At 36.8% G+C, this 17,687-nt stretch overlaps 2 protein-coding genes across 2 annotated transcripts; one reads left to right on the forward strand and one right to left on the reverse strand.

The window, feature by feature from the left end:
• Nucleotides 1–723: 723 nt before the first annotated feature.
• Nucleotides 724–10,353, reverse strand: LOC114531288 (protein FAM227B-like). Its single transcript, XM_028552922.1, is given in 4 exon segments — nucleotides 724–885; nucleotides 887–1,115; nucleotides 1,282–1,712; nucleotides 10,258–10,353. Coding segments are annotated over 4 exon segments (918 nt in total).
• Nucleotides 9,936–17,489, forward strand: LOC114531337 (cholinesterase-like). The gene is given in 10 exon segments (XM_028552971.1): nucleotides 9,936–10,013; nucleotides 10,559–10,612; nucleotides 10,682–10,760; nucleotides 11,385–11,537; nucleotides 12,086–12,216; nucleotides 13,052–13,202; nucleotides 14,348–14,416; nucleotides 14,419–15,179; nucleotides 16,309–16,409; nucleotides 16,942–17,489. Coding segments are annotated over 8 exon segments (1,710 nt in total). The 5' UTR covers nucleotides 9,936–10,013; nucleotides 10,559–10,612; nucleotides 10,682–10,693; the 3' UTR covers nucleotides 17,219–17,489.
• Nucleotides 17,490–17,687: the final 198 nt, after the last annotated feature.

Here is a 17,687-nt window from a genome sequence, read left to right on the forward strand (position 1 = left end):
TGCTATCATATTTTGTTAAAATATTTCAGGAGCCCCTAAAGCTCAAGAGCCCCATCATCATGCACCTTGCATATATGGTCACACTGGTCGTATATATAAGAAAATGAGTAGAACTTAAAAAGGTACCTCTGACAAGTGAAAAGAGGTTAATGAGGCATGCTTTTGGTCATGTTTGTCTGCATGTCTGTACATGCGTCAGGTCATGCGAGATTTACCCAAACGTGAGATTTGGGGGCTATTTACATGAGCCCGGTTACCCGAGATTCAACGAAGCGTGAGAGGACTTTAACTGCCCCTTAACTAGTATTGACCCAGATAATGTGATAGCTCTATTCAGGAGAGCAAAAGCTCATGTTTGTTGCTGGAATACCACAGAAGCAAGGTAGGATTTTGAACGTGTTATGGAATTAGATAACACCTTGGTGAAAACAGTTAAAAAGGAACTTGAGGAATTAGATAAGAAAGAGAATGAGCATAAGGAAGAATATGAGAAGAAATTAAAAGGATTATTTCCTTGAGAAATTAGTTGAGTTTATTTAATTGCTATTTAAAATGCTTTATGAGCCTAAGCAAAACATTTTTATTGTATAAAAGGTGGTCTTCTGTGATAAGTATGAGAAATTGGGACAAGAAAAAGTCCAACATTTTAATAATTTAAATATTTTAAAACAACACTTTGCATTTTGAGAATAATCTGAGTATAAAACTAGATCGTATATTTTTTTATTTCGATGTTTTAAAGTCACTGTATTTTCTTGTTAACTCGTCTTGCATCTGATTGATCTTTGCAATGACTTGACGCTTTTGTTTCTGGATATGTTTGCTTTCTTCCAAAAACATCTGAAGCACAAGATGGTATTGCTGACTCAGCAATTGTGAATTTTTCTCTCTTTCTTTTTAACTCGTTAATAAGATCTTCATACGTCGGTCTGGGCTCAGCCAACCGGGCTATCTCTGTGCGACCAACGACTTTTTTAACGCTTTCCAAGTCTGTTTCCCTGACCCCTTTTACTCTCATAAAGTGAAGGACCAATGGGCTGTGCCCTAGTATATTGAACTGGACTTTGTGAAAGTCTGGACCGCTTCCTGCAGGATGGGACTTATAGGTTTCAGAGCTTTGTCCAGGGGAAGGGGATCTTGCTTTACTCTTCTCAGAAGGGGATACTCGCTCATTCTCTAAGATACCATCAATGTCGAAAGACAAGGTTTTTGGAATGAGTGTTTTTCTAGCTTCTTCGGAATTTTGAAATCCTGCTGGTTCCATGCAATTCCTCTAGTTGCCAGGTCTCCCATATCATGCGCTGAGGACGGACACCCGATATCCACTCAAAGATGGTGTCAGTCAAAGTGGCTTTGAAAGGATTGCCAAATATTTTATACGAATCTGGGAATGCCTTGCAGAAGCCAGCATACAAAGCTTGTGCTAGGCAATTGGGGTAGTAGTGGAAAAATCGATCTTTGTAAGCCGTTGGGATATTGAAAAAAAGTGCCACAAAACTAGGGGAAATACGCGAAAATATCACATCCTTGGATTGTTTTGGTTCAAACAGTTGGCAAAATATCCACCAAAATGAGTCTTGAAACACTGCAACAGATGTTTCGGATAAAATTGCCTTTTTCCAAACATTCCTAAAAGGTTGTGGGAAATTTTGAATTTTGGTGACTTTGTTTAGGAGTGGTTGAGATTCCAAGTTTCTTGGTAATGGCGTAAGCTCGTTTAGTGTGAAACCAAAATATGGTGTGTTCTTAACTGTTTAGCTTTGCGATTCTGAGCTTGCTTCTCTAGGGATTTCCTTGCTGACTCCAAGACGCTCGATTCATCATGGCTACGAATCGCGCACGTCGATTGGTTAGAAATTGCGCTGTTTTTAACCAATAGAAAACCATTTTGGGTTTTAAACAATATATCACAGAATAGACATTATACCAGAAGCTCACCCCTTTTAGTATTCAATTTGTGTCTTGCTCACGCAATCCTGGTGTGTGTAAGAACTTTTTCATGAGGGTACAAAGTTCCTGCACATACCAGGATGGCGCCAGAATTGGGTACAATGACGCGTGCCCTTCTGAAAAATTTCGGACACGAAAGCATTAGCAAAATCCAAAGAGTGAGGCTTGTGGTATAATAACTATTCTGGTCTATGTAAAGTTCACCACGAGGTCTTGTGCTGAACGCCTATGGTTATTGAATTCATCTTTTTCTCACGTTGTTTTAATTGTCAAATTTTTTGTCCTATGTAAAATTTCCAGCATATTTGGTGCTCAAATAAAAACAATCAATATAACCAATGTTTGGTTATAATGTCAAATATTTTGAAATGGATAACGATGTTGGTTAAATGGTCTAATTCTGGTCCTATGTAACTAATCACTCGTTCAGATCTATCCAACGATAAAAAATCGCATATAAAATCGCAGCAAAAACATTAAACACTATAACCATGCTTTGGTTATGATGTCAAATATTTTGACATGGATAAACACGCTGTTTTAATGGTCAAATGCTTGTCCTATGTAAAGTTTCCAACATGTTTGGCGTTCATAACAAACATTAAACAATATAACCATGCTTTGGTTATGATGTCATATATTTTGAAATGGATAACCACGCTGTTTTAATAGTCAAATGCCTGTCCTATGTAAAGTTTCCAGCATGTTTGGCGCTCATAACAAACATTAAACAATATAACCATGCTTTGCTAATGATGTCAAATATTTTGACATGGATAACAACGCTGTTTTAATGGTCAAATGCTTGTCCTATGTAAAGTTTCCAGCATGTTTGGCGCTCGTATACAAACATTAAACAATATGACCATGCTTTGGTTATGATGTCAAATATTTTGAAATGGATAACCACGCTGTTTTAATGGTCAAATGCTTGTCCAATGTAAAGTTTCCAGCATGTTTGGCGCTCATATACAAACATTAAACAATATAACCATGCCTTGGTTATGATGTCAAATATTTTGAAATGGATAACCACGCTGTTTTAATGGTCAAATGCTTGTCCAATGTACAGTTTCCAGCATGTTTGGCTTTCATATACAAACATTAAACAATATAACCATGCTTTGGTTATAATGTCAAATATTTTGAAATGGATAACCACGCTGTTTTAATGGTCAAATGCTTGTCCAATGTAAAGTTTCCAGCATGTTTGGCGTTCATATACAAACATTAAACAATATAACCATGCTTTGGTTATGATGTCAAATTTTTTGACATGGATAACCACGCTGTTTTAATGGTCAAATGCTTGTCCAATGTGAAGTTGCAAGCATATTTGGTACTTATATACAAACAATAAACAATATAAACCATGCTTTGGTTATGATGTCAAATATTTTGACATGGATAACCACACTGGTTGAATGGTCTAATTCTGGTCCTATGTAATAATGTAAATTTGCAAGCATATTTCGTGTTGATATAAAAACATGCTTTGGTTATGATGTCAAATATTTTGATATGGTAAACGATGTTTTAATGGTCAAATTCTTGTCCTATCACCGAGGAATGTCTGTAATTGCATCTTCATTAGCTGTGTTCATTACAACATTAAACATCACACGTCTTCTTTATCATGAATTGGACATGAAATGCTCATCAACGATTAACAATACTCGACCACTATTGTTGGTGAACTGCCTTGCGCCGAAATTCTGCGGTCTCCAAAATTCTGCTTTTCTTGTAGTTTGGAATGGGACAAAATCTTCACTTTAGCTTGTCACGTGAAATTAGGTGGAAATGGCTGATAATTATAGATCTTGGCTTTGTTGCCGATGAAGAACAGTTTACCCCGAAGGAAAGCAATACAGTGTGCAGGGAATTGAACCCAGTAACCCGTGTGCACAGTCAGATTCCATCAATTTTAGTTCACTTTGAAGTCTTAACCTACAAAATAAATGCCTGTTGTTTTGGGAAACATTCCTTTAACTTTGTACCAAATGCAGTTATTAAGATCAACGTGAAATGGAGTTAACACGACATTTTGTTACTTTTAGGAAATCAATCCGGGGAGAAGTTAAATTTTGAATGGAAAACCAACCATAAACGCGGTTCCGAACACACGGACACTGTTTTTATTACGAGGGAAACCAGAGTTCCTGGAGGAAAACCCTCACCGAAAGCCGGAAAAAAACACAAAGTACACAAGTTTTTTTTAGATTTAATTAAAGCATTGTCATGTGTTACAAAGCATGTGTGTATATTTAACTATTGAAATCAAGAGACATGGAGACGGATAATTTTTCTACTTTTATTTCACTCTTGCATATATAATAATAATGTACAAATATATCAATTGGGATGCAAAATATTTACATATGAAGAAGGTGTAAGATGTGCACTTTACGTTTGGCATGCTTTATAGAAAGTGTGAAAGTCTTTTACACTATGTTGGTGTATTGACCAGTGAAACATGCATGTATATCTATGTGTATAGCTGTATTCTATAAGTGTCGTGTATATTTTATTCTACAAAGACTTATATACCCAATCCAGTTTGAGAACCGACTAACTAAGACAGAGTATATAACTTAGTTTAATTCAGAGCATTTTGATTCAGGGTGTTTCAAAGCCCTCGTCGAAAAACAAAAACTATTCTTCTGACAAATCATAGGCAGTGTTCTCCTAACGGTTTTTAGTTTTTAAACTTTGTAGCTTTATTATTTCAAGGATTTATTTGGTTAAGATGTTTCATGAACATTTTGAAAACTTCGGCATATAGCTGAAGCAAACTGCCCTGTGTATGGAAAAAGCAGAAAAAGAAAATTTTTCCTGAAAAATTGACTGTACATTTTTTGAGCTAAGGCATAAAGCCAGAGCACACTGCTCTTATAGAAACAGAATTTGAAAAAAAAATTTTATTGACAAATTGACTACATTTTGGAGGCTAGACATATAGCCAGGAAGGCGGCCGAAGTGAAAGGTAGTACTGAGTACAAATCTCTTACATTCTTTTAAAAATTTCTTAATTTTTAGAGGTGAAAAATATGACCAAATTAATAAGACTTAGCCAAAGCAAGCTGACCTTTAAAGAAACAGCACTGAGTAGAAATCTTTTGTCTGAGAAACTGATAAAACACTTTTAGAGCCAAGGCATATCGCCAAAGCAAGCTGCCCTTATAGGAACAGCGATGAAAATAACACTGCAACTTTATTAGATATCCCAAGATACCTGCTAACACTTCGAACTACTCAGCAAGGTTAAACAGTACAGACAAAAAGTGGCGCCTTACTTTCCATAAGCACTGCTCAACGATGCAAAGTGATTGGAAATCTCACAGAGACCTTGGAAAAATAATTAAGTTACAATGCCACTGCCCATGTTGTCTCTTAATCTGTTTTTACTAAAGTAAGAATGACGCTCCCTCCCCATTTGAAGTATCAATTCACATTCATTAAGAGGATGTTTTATTTTTCATGTGTATAAATTTTGTTAGTAAGTGTGCGTTAACCAGATTGTATAGTTTGATGTATTTCAGATTTTTAGGAAGACAGTATGTGCTTTGAATATTTCTGAAAATCAGTCTGGTTGATAAACAAGAGAAAAGAGGGAGAACCTAGAAGCCTATTGGATTATGTCTGCCATTAGAGGCTGTTTGCACAGTTTTTGCATAACTGTTTGTTCATGTGTTATATGTATAATTGTATGTAAACAACTAAGTATGGTAATATGTTTTAACTATATACATTCGTACTACAGTATTTATCAATTACAAAATATGGTAAGACATGTTAAATGATAGTATATTTACAACTCATAATTTTACAATCTATATTTCCGAAAGCCGCATATGGCCGGATAAGACTATTTCAATAGGACAAGAGCCGAGAGAGACAGATGGAAGCAAGAAAGAACCTATGGGATTATGTTTGCCATTTGAGGCTATAATTTGTATGCGTGTACTGTACAAAATAGTGTTTCTCTTATAGTATTACAGTTTACATTCGTAGCCGTAAATCACCCAAGAATAGCGTTCCGAGAGATGGAACAAGGTAAGAACCTATGCATGGGATTATGTTTGCCATTTAGGGCTATAATTGTATATGCGTATATATTGTGCAAAACAGTGTTTCTTTTATAATATTAAAATCTACATTCGTAGCCGTAAATTAACTAATAGCGTTCCGAGAGATGGAACAAGAACCTATGGGATTATTTTTGCCATTTGAGGCTGTGCATGATTAATGTTCGTGTGTCTGGCGTTTTAAGCCATTTCGTATATGAAATGACGAAAATGACGTATATGAAATGACGTATATGAAATGACGTATATGATGTTTTAAAGTTGTGACATATAATCCTAGTTTGAACATGCAACTTTGTCAACTTAAACCTTAGCGCGTAGCCCTAAGCGCAGCGCGTAGCCCTTAAGCGCAAAGCCGAATCCTATGGCCGAATTTATTTACTCACATGCAAATCAATTTATACACGCATCATGCATTAGCTATGTTCCTGGTGGCCAGAACCTAGGTAACAGAATAACTATATGGTTTAAAGAACATCGCGACCCTTTAAGACGAGCAATGAACTTCTGCTTTGCAGGAGAATTGCTCGTAGACCATGCATTTTTCGTGCGAAATCACATCCTAACTCTAGCATGCACATTTTTTGACCACCAGGCTACTCTAACCTTCAACGATGTCGGGGAACATCGCCAATTTACGCTGCTGTTCGACGTCGTATCGTATTGTGTCGTTTTGGCGTGGTTTTAGCGTCGTCTTGGCGTCGTTTGGCGTCGTTTTGGCGTCGTTTAGCGTCGTTTTGGCGTCGTTTAGCGTCGATCATAGCTCCACAGAGGCGGGTGATTTATATTTTATCAACCTGAAATAGAATTTAAAATAAGAATAAGAAACCAATTTTTAACATATGGGGAAGATTAAAGAATAAAAACTGTATATAATATAATGCAGGAGGGTGAATTACACCCGAACAGTACTCATAGGTACCCTATATGATTGAGGAGGGGAGCGTGGCGAAACTTTTAAAGTGAAGCTCCCTTACAGGAACAGCAATCCAGCCATCGTTTTTTGAGCATTTGAAGTGACTTGTCTTTATGCTTTGAAGACCAGCGCCCAAAAGAAGCCTCAAACAGGTTGCATGGTATTATTGGTATATGACTAATAAATTAACCCAACATTGTTATAAGCGGGCCTTTGTTTGTTTTAACTGGGGAAACAAAGATTATGTTAATTTGGCTTATTTTTATCCAGTAATCTACGAATAATCTTGCTTTAAATTTGAACCTGAGCTGGACATTGCCTGCTTCAGTGCGCCTTGCGATGAAGAATGAAGCCAAGCTATTGGCTGACAGACCTGTCCTGTTATTTAAATATTATTTAAATCTTTAAATAATATGATTAATTCTTCTTCTGAGCACGGAATGATTGACATAAAAATTGAAAGCTTTTGTTATTTGAAAGCCTATTACAATACAATGAAATCAATCAAAGCTGGATTTCCACTTGTAAAGAAATGGTTCGTTAACGAAGTATTTGCAATGCTGTCAAGCTGAACTAATTTCCTTATTCTCTCAAAGTTGCCCAAACGCTTACATTTATCGGCATACTTTTGTTTAGTTTGACTTGCTCAGGTTCAGCTTAGATTCGAACCGTCTACTTACAACCTGGGAAACTTGGAAGACCATTGTCTTCACCACAAGACTACAAGGTCTTGTGCTGGACGACTATGGTTATTTAATTTACTTTATACTTTTCTCGAAGGTCATAAGGAAAAAGAGTTAAGACCAGATTCGAACCATTAACTTGCCACTTGGAAGATCATTGTCTTCACCACTAGACTTATTTCATTTACTTTATACTTTTCCCGAAGGTCATTAAGGAGAAAGAGTTAAGACCAGATTCGAACTATCAACTTACCACTTGGAAGACGCTGTCTCACCGCTAGACTACGAGTTTTTTTGCTGAACGGCTATGGTTATTTCATTTACTTTATCCTTTTCTCAAAGGTCATAACGAAAAAGAATTAAGCTTAGGTTGGAACCATCGGCTTAACACTTGTGAGACCATGGTCCTCACCACTAGACTACGAGATCTTGCCCTGAACAGCTATGGTTATTTAATTTACTTTATACTTTTCTTAGTCGAAGGTCGTGTAGAAAAAGAGTTAAGCTTAGATCCGAAACATCAACTTACCACTTGGAAGACCATTGCCTTCACCACTAGACTGCGAGATCTTTTATTGTTATGGTACGGTTATTTAATCTAGTTTATACTTTTCTCGAAGGTACATACGGAAAATATCAGATAGCAGGTAGACACGAAAAAGGAAGTTTTACAACTTCCGTGACGGAATTTGCCTCTGTACATGGATCTCGGCTTAACTCAAGCAAGTCATCAATGTTTTAAGGATTAGCGATACAATTGAAAAAAGTAGCTTCGTGTATACTACAAGAACGAACTTCGTTCGACGAAGTGAGTTTATTGCATATACTCTTTTGAAAAGAGTAGGACTTAAGATCAACGCAAAGAAGTCAAAAGTTATGCGAATAAACGCCAGAAACGACCAAAGAATAAAAGGAAATGATGAGCAGATAGATGACGTTGAAGAGTTCTTGTACCTAGGTGCACTGTTGGACAAAGAAGGCGGGGCGACCAAAGACAAACTTTCTACAGGCTGCGACGAATTTGGGACAGTAGTGAGATTAGTAGGAAAACGAAGGTTCAGTTGTTTAGAACAATTGTCAGAGCAGTTTTGATGTATGGCTGCGAAGCTTGGAAACTCACGAAAACAGAAGCAAAGAAGCTAGATGCTTTCCAATACAAACGCATAAAACGCATACTGAGAATAAGATGGCCACAGACCATCTCACACCAAAAAATCCAGAAGACCACAGGAGTGAACAGAACAAGTGATGAGATCAGACGCCGAAGATGGAATTGGATTGGGCATATAATGAGAAAGAACAGAGGGGAGCACTGCGTCACGGCATTGGAGTGGAGGCCAGAGGGAAGGAGAAGACCAGGTCGACCAAAAACAACATGGAGGAGAATGGTTGAAGACGAAAGACGAGTAGCTGGGTGGAAATCATGGACGACTGTCAGAGCTTTAGCAGCAAACCGAAGTGGATGGAAAGAGAATGTCAAAGCCTTATGTGCCTTATGGCACGAAGAGATATAGAGATAGAGATAGAGACTCTTTTGAAAATCATCTCGCAGATAATCATCGGAATATAAACATCAACATTCTTGTTCAGACTGTTCGAACTACAGTATACTATGGCTCAGAATATGGCAGTATTATTGGGAATTCAGAAAGTACCTTTAGACTAGAGGTATTGTACTTTGTAAAAAAATTCTTAGGCATGGTTAATGTCATGTTTGTAATCATACTGAGGGGAAGTTAACATATAACACTAAAGACTTAAACGGTCGTACAAGGACGTTAACAGTTGGAAAAGTACTTGCGCACCAGACGCGTAATAGTTGACAACACCCTCCTATATACAATATATGTAGCTACATCATCATCATTATTTAGGCCTATTACGCCAATGAGGCGTATGTAGCTACACTAACAGAATAATGGCGAAGAATAAGATTATGATGGCCACAATTAGATTCGTGATGATTATCTAAAATGTGCAATTGACAGTGCTTTACTTTGACTTTAAACGCTTGACACTCGTTCCTCGAGAAAAAAAAGACAGCCAGATGGACATAGCTACATGGGTATGCATGCATGTCGGGCTGCAAATAGACCTTTTTCATACTGACGTCAAACGCGGAAAGTTTGATGTTATACGAAGTTTGATTGGCTCGATGGTTTTGTGGAGCAAATCAAATTTCGTGTGACATCAGACTTCTCGGGTTTGACGTCATTATAAGAAAGGTCCATTCACACGCTGTTTGCACACGGCATTACCATAAAAATATCACATTACACATATCATTATAAATAAGATTGGCGCGAATAACCAACTTGCCCTATTGATCGTGTGACAAATGAATGGTTTGAACTTTTAAGCTGTTAGATTTTGTAACAGGTGAGGCAATTGAATGATTTCGTTCTTAAATATTAATCGTTAAAGCTGTGGTCAAAGTTGCACGTTGAAGTTGTCCGCGATCAGGAGTGTTTGCACGTCGATCGTGACTGTGCAAAATATATTGCAACACTCAGTGATAAATATTTGTTAACGTTCGATTTTGTTGGATTTACATCATTAAACTCGATTCACAGCACTAGGATTCCTTCTAATTATGAATGCACAACATTTAACTTGTACTCACCTTTATTGCCTTGGTTTTTATTGGAGGAAAGACAGCTAAAATAGAAAGTATAAACGTGCTTGAAGCGACTCGACGATTAATAGTAATATGACCCATGCATTGTGTAAATATATACATAAGGGCGCTTTCCTTTATAGAGTAAAAACGGCCAGACGGGCCCGTCCTGTTGTATTTCAGTACCGACAGATTACTGGTACTTTAGAGTGTTTTATTCTGCATTCACGTTTATCGTTATTTACATCTGCCAAGCACGGGAAATGCAGTTTCACCGCTATATTCCTAATGAAATACTCTACTTCAGTTCAGAGTGGTCTGACCATTTTGGCAGCTATTTAAGTGGGAAGCGCCCTAAAATGTAAGTGTATTGTATTCGGCGATATATTGTACTCCGAATAATTATAGGATATTTCTTTGATATATATAGGAGTATAAAGAGATGTTTTTGGTCATTGTAATTTTTCTTCTCTTCGAGCCTTTCCTAATATCAGCTAACCAAGGAGAGGGTATGTAATTTGTATGTCTCCGATAAGTTTACCGAATGATTTTTAGATCATGCATGAAGTTTTGTAAGGTTTATTAGTTAACTTGCGCGGTAGCATGCATGAGAGTTAACAATTTTGAACCTATATGTATTATAAGGCTCTGTGTGTTTACGAGCGCTAACGAGGGCTTGTTCGGTTAAGGCTGGTTTTGATGTGACATAATTCGTGGTAATTCTATGTCGTAATTTGTTGTAATTATAGTTGAAATTCGTTTTTCATATCTCGGATGTCATTACCAAAAATCATATGAAAACCTGCTTTTAACGAGTTTTTCGTTCGTTAATTACATTATTTTTAAATTTTTCATCCGGTGAGCTAAACTAAATGGTATGGTATAGAAGACTTTTCAGTTCAGACTTTAGAGGATAACGAATGGAGAAAGGGCGTACCGGTATTTCAACATCAAATGCAGATAGAATGTCGCGGAATTAAACGTAATCAGGATTAGTGTTTTCATTAGGTTCGGTGCACGAAAAGAGCGACGCTTGACCGAGGCCTCAGAAATTCGAAGTGAAACTGTCAGGCTCCATGATTGTTTCAGCTTCTCAGAATTTAGTATTTTTTATACATTTTTGTATTTTGCAGTGATCCAAACCGATTCAGGTTTAATACGAGGCAAGATCCAGTCGTCAAGTTTAGCCGAAGTCAATGTGCAAAAGTTCCTTAATATTCCGTACGCCGAACCTCCAGTTGGTGAACTAAGGTTTCAAAAACCTCAACCTAAAAAGCCTTGGAACGGTATAGTATTTATCTTAAGTAGGTTTTTTTAATAAAAAGTTTTTTAAAAGAAATAAGGGCTTTTAATAAATGAATATATACTCTTTTCTCGAATTGAATTGGCTAGACCATGCAATTACTGATTTCTCAAACTCAGCTGAAATTAAATACGTGTTTATAAAAATAATTCACAGGTGCATGTGATCTTCACAAAACAATTCTGAAAGCCATTTTTTATTGTATACCCTACGCAGAATCTGCATGTATCTGAATATAAAGTCGTAGGAATAATAAATAACGGTTATAGCTATATACGTATCTACACTGCGCAGGATCTTTATTAACCAATAATATTTTGTGCTTTTATAAATGGATTCTTAATTTGTATTGTACTTTTTGGTAGCAACCGCAATAATTATTGCAATTTCGAGCGGACGCAATTCTCAAGCCGAACGGCAATAAAATTATTGTTCCCTGATATATTCGCCAAAATATATTAATTTTTTAGTGTCAGTCGGCACTCAGAGTATTTTTAGTACAATATGTTTATAAAAATACTTACATTCTAGGCACCTTAAACACCACTGAAGATATAACCGCATGTATTCAACCAGAAAGGCCAGGTCTAACACTCACCGAAGATTGCTTAATTCTCAATGTTTGGACACCATTTCCACGTCCTAAGAATGCTAGTGTTATGGTAAGATTTTCTCTGTTTTTAGGCCCTGTTCCTAATTTTTTTCGAGACACTGTAAAGATGGTCCTGAAGAGGGAATCCTTTCGTAAAGCCATCATGGCTTGTGTTGCAATGCAGTCAAATATGACAATAAAATAATCCATTGTCATTGAATAGCACGATAATAAAGTCATACTGAATAGGATCCATCATCCATCAAATAATTTATATCACCCCGTTTTGTCTGGGTTAATCTGATCGAGTTAGGCCGAGGTTTAACCTTCGTCTCATCGCAGTTGAACCGAGGTCAGATCGAGGTTGATCAGAGCGATGTCTGACCTAGGTTAACCGCGGTTTTTGTTAGGTTAATTCTGGACAGTAGTATAGCTGATTACCTCTTCTATATTATGTCGCACATATTAGCAATTAACTAATCAGCCTTTCTCACGATGACGAATATGCCGCCATTTTTGGGGTACTTTTTAGCAAAACCATGAGCGTATGACTTCGTAACGGCGACTGTCTTTAATTCTAGACTGGAATTATTCTTCAAATGGTCTGTTGATTCTAAAAAATAATTTTTTAAACACTTTTGAGAAAATTGAAAAAACGTCATCGTGAGAAAGGTTAATTTCCTCGTCTATAATTGAGTCGTGCATGTTCCATCATTAAGGAAGTCGTCGTTTATTTGAATTTAATTCATCTCCTGACCGGGCCGTAAAAGACTAATGCTGGTTGTTAATTCTGCTTTTCTATATGAATATGCATATATTACGTTTCTCGAAACAGTGCTAAAATTCACTGTGACCCCCTTTGGAAAGAGAAAATGCATTCAGATGTACGATTCTGCACCTCTCAGGTTTGGATTCACGGTGGAGCGTTTCGTCACGGCAGCTCAGGCGAGTATCCTGGTACAAATTTTGTCGCCGTTGGCGGTGTTATTCTGGTTACTATCAATTACCGACTTACAGCTCTGGGGTTCCTTGCAACTGGAGATGACCGAATCAAAGGTTCGTCATCAATCATTTTTCTTGGACCTTAAAATCATGTTCCGTACAATGCCATAAGAAAGAACATTCAAATTCAGCAACATTCAGTGGCGTAGCCAGCCTGGCAATTTGGTCATGCTTAAAGTCATTAGAATTATTAATCATTACAATCATTGTTTTCACAGTCAATGAACACCAAAATATTATCATAGCATGACTAAATTGTCAGGCTGGCTACGCCATTGGCAATATTACGTCCACGTACGTCAAAACCATTCCATGCATGTATGCACTTGAATGGGTTGAAATCAAGTTGCATGCATGCAGAAGAGAAAATTATTTGATTATGATTGATTATTTTATATAATGCGTTTAACCGTAGTAGCAAGTATATTTTTCAAATTTTTAATACAAGTTATTTGCAACAAAGTGGTTTATAAGTTTAGTGACATCATGCGCATGCAAGGCCTGAAATCGTAGATCTAGATGAATAAACTAGCTAGCTAAGAGGCCAGCGCAGTTATTAGATAAATTGAAAACAGATACTAAAAAAAAATGTTACCAAAAGGTATAAAAAACCAAAACCTGCAAACAAATGTTCCCAGAAACAAAAACGCCAAGTTAGAGTGAACCGTTCGCCTTGAATCAATTAAAGTGGTAAAAATTTATCAGGCTTAAGGCTAGTTTCCAGTCAGGAAAAATCTACTTTGGATCGGAACGGACAGGAAATTTTCTTTGTCGGTGAGTTCTCAGGCGGCGTTTATACAAAGGAAACCTTTTCTGTCCAGTCCGATCCAAAGGAGAATTTTCCTGACTGGAAACTAGCCTTGAGAAAGCGAGTAAAAATTCGCACGAAACTACCAGGTTTTAAAGATGTTTCAGTTTTAGCAAAGCATACAGGAAGCGACGCAAATACGTAAGCGCAAATGATTTTATATAAGACAAGTACTTTTATATTTTATTATTTTATATAGAAGCACATTTTAGATAAGAAGCAAATTTTATACACTAGGTAATATTGGAGACCTGTCGCACGTACCCTTTTCACTTTACTTTTATCTATTTGTTCATGACCTGACTTGTGCATGCCAGTGTAACGCTCGATCGTCAAACCTCATGATATTCTTTTAAAACGAAGTTTGTAGAGAATATCTTATTAATTTCAGGTAATCTCGGTCTATACGACCAACGTTTGGCGTTGAAATGGGTGAAAGATAATATCGAATATTTTGGGGGAATTCAAATTCAATCACCCTCTTTGGTGAGAGTGCTGGAGGTGCCAGCGTCTCGGCGCATACCGTATCTAAAGGAAGCTGGGAATATTTTGATAAAGCTATTTTCCAAAGCGGAAACATGCTTATGCCTTGGGCGATTATGACTGATACTCAAACCAAAGGCGGTTTACGATGGTTTCTGGAGAAGGTTAAATGCAGCGATGATGATAATTTAATCGAATGTCTCCGAAATGTGAGCGTAGACACATGGAAGAAAATCTCCAATCGCAAGGATTTTTGGACAGTATGGACCGGTCCTATTGTCGATAAAGAATTTATAACTGATCAGCCAAAAAAAATATGGGAAAGTGGAAACGTTAAAAAGCAAGATGTAATACTTTCCTTCACCAAAGATGAAGCGTTTCTAAATGATCAAGAGCTATTGAAAACGTCCAAGAACATTAGCGACTATTTGAATTGGTTCGAACACAAATTAAAAGCACATTTTAAAAATGCATCAGAGGCGGTGTACGAGAAAGCGAGAGAACTTTACAAGCCGAAGTGTATCCCTTCCTTTCTAGAGGCTTTGAAACCGAGTGTAGCATTTGGAACAGACGAATCGTTTATTTGTGCCAGCAGACACGAGGCTAAACTAAGATCCAAAATCATGAATACTACACATGTGTACGTATTTCAATATTCTCATACCCCATTGGTAAAATACGTGACGTACTTGTACCCTTATGGAGTGTTTGGATTTTCAGCTCATGGACTTGATGTTGTGGTAAGCATGCATTACTCTTGAAAATGCTATCTTCTATTTCGCTCGCTTAATTTTTCCTATGCGGATACGGCATAGAAACATGCATGCATGCGTTAAGCTTAATTTGAATTGGTTGCCTCAAGCCGATGCAATAATTTAACCCAGGTTTCAAAAGACCAAAGGATTCTTTGGTTCTTTTGCATAAATGAAATTCGTAAAAGGTAAATCTGTCAGGAACAACCGACCTTGACCAAAACCTTAAAGGGATATGGCGATAAAAAATATTTCTGTTTTGTTGAAAAGAAAATTTACGCTGCTCATAAAGCCTGTTTACAAAATTTGTTTATCTTCCTTACTTCGCAAGATATTGGCGATGAAAAACATCGACTATCGCGATATATCCGCCATCTTGTTTTATAATGAGATCTAATTACGTGACGTCAAAAGCAGGGTTAACGCTTAAAAAATAACAACTACATGTTTACGCTTTAGTTTAGAACTTTTACAATTCAAACGTTATAATTTGAGATATACGTGCGGTTGTAATACCATGAAACTATCACTTCATTGGATCGTTAATTTAAAGTTACAAAACAAATTTTTACCTAGCTTATGACGTAACGCATATCAGACCAAGAATATGCATATCCAAAATGGCGGATGGAAGATAATTTCATCCGAAAATATCTTGAGAAGTAACAAAGTGCAGGAACAAAAATCCGTAAACGAATTTTGTAAATAATCATAGGTTCTTTTAAAATAGACAGAGATCATTTTCATTGCCGTATCCCTTTTAATCCGTTGACAATTTGAAAATATGAAGCATTTTGATCATGCAAATCAGTTAATTTGGCGGGGGGGAGAAATATTGATATATTGTATTATTGTTCTACGCCTGACTGATTTCTTCGATAGCGATAGTTAAATCATAGTTTTCGAACATGAATATATATGAATAACCCCCTAATTAAGCCTATATATAGCTACAGCCCTGAAAATAGAACACTCTAGCATTCCAAAAAAGCTAACTTTCTATAGTAAACATGTCTATTAAAAGACAGTATGCATGCCCTTGTTTCCAATACAATAGTTCTGCATGGTAATCAGCGTACCACATACGGACATGCATTTTTGTTTACGTTCATTTTAGTCAGTCTTTGGTGAACCGGTTAATAACACGCTGTTCCGGCCTGACGATCAAACGCTCGCTATGAGGATGATACTGTACTGGACAAACTTTGCTAAAACCGGGTATGTTATAATATATCACAGTCGTTTGGAGCAATATAAAGCACGTGTTTAGCACTTATGATACATCTATAGGCTAACCGGCTGGATGGAATTGATCATATATATTTACACGCAAGGGACAGTGGTGAACAACAGGGTGTATCAAAAAAAATGTCCCAAATGAAGTTGGCAAATTCTGCAAAATATCCGGAAAAACGAAAATTTTACATTTGGGACATTTTTTTGATACACCCTGTATAATTGAGTTTACTTTGCTGAGCATGGCGTACCTGCTTATCATGCATAATATATCTACTCATATACAAAGGCCAAAAATAATTAAAATTAATACACAGGAACAAATCTTAGCCGCGCCTATGCTATATGTGTGTGCGTCCCGGTGCCACCGCAGTACATTGCACTTTTGCAGGATGGAAGAACGTTGATGTGCATGCATGTGTTTTAAAAATCAGTGCCATTTGAATAACTCTTACTTTTTCAATGCACTTTGAACAATAACACAATGAAATTTCAGTTTCTCTTGCAATTACAGCAACCCAAATTCAGGCACAACACGATTACCGATTGTAGTTGGCAATGTGGATAGTTTACCAACATGGCCTCGATATAGCAATGACAAAGAAGAATTCCTAGACATGGATAGTTTCTCTCAGACGACGGTGCGAAAAAAGATCCGTGAAAAGCATTGTGATTTCTTAATGGACCCGGAAGGATTTCTCAAACGACAAGTAACCAGCGCTTCGACAAGGGATTTTCTTACATTTTATGTTTGGCTCATCATAGCGCAAATGACCCTATTTTTAGTCTAAAAAATTTAAATCATTGTCTGCATGAATGTGTGTATTCGATTTTGATTTTGATCCAAAAATAGTATTGAGTTGAGTCATCAGCATAACATCGATCCTAGCTATAATCCTAGGTTAAACGTCGCATTTTGGTCGCGTCGAATGCAATTCAAACAATAGATAATGAGATGATAATGAGGCTTAATGAGGTGTATCATCTCATGATCTTCAGGGTGTCTCAAAAAAAAACGCAAGAATATGCAAGAATATACAAGAATATTAATATTGTTCGGGTTTGCACCATAGTTCAGCTAAAATGACTTTTAGCATTGTAAATGAAGGATTAAGAGCCATTTTCAATTCCCAGAGGTGCTTATCTATTGCGCTTTAGAGCTGTATTAATGTTCTGCATATTTAAGTGGTTGCGTTTTTTTTGAGACACCCTGTATTGCTATCCAAAATGTCGTGCCCCTTGATTGGGAGAACAGTTCGA

Source organism: Dendronephthya gigantea, unplaced genomic scaffold, assembly GCF_004324835.1.
Source record: "Dendronephthya gigantea isolate DGI-Jeju-01 unplaced genomic scaffold, DenGig_1.0 000070F, whole genome shotgun sequence".
Classification (NCBI taxonomy): Eukaryota; Metazoa; Cnidaria; class Anthozoa; order Malacalcyonacea; family Nephtheidae; genus Dendronephthya; species Dendronephthya gigantea.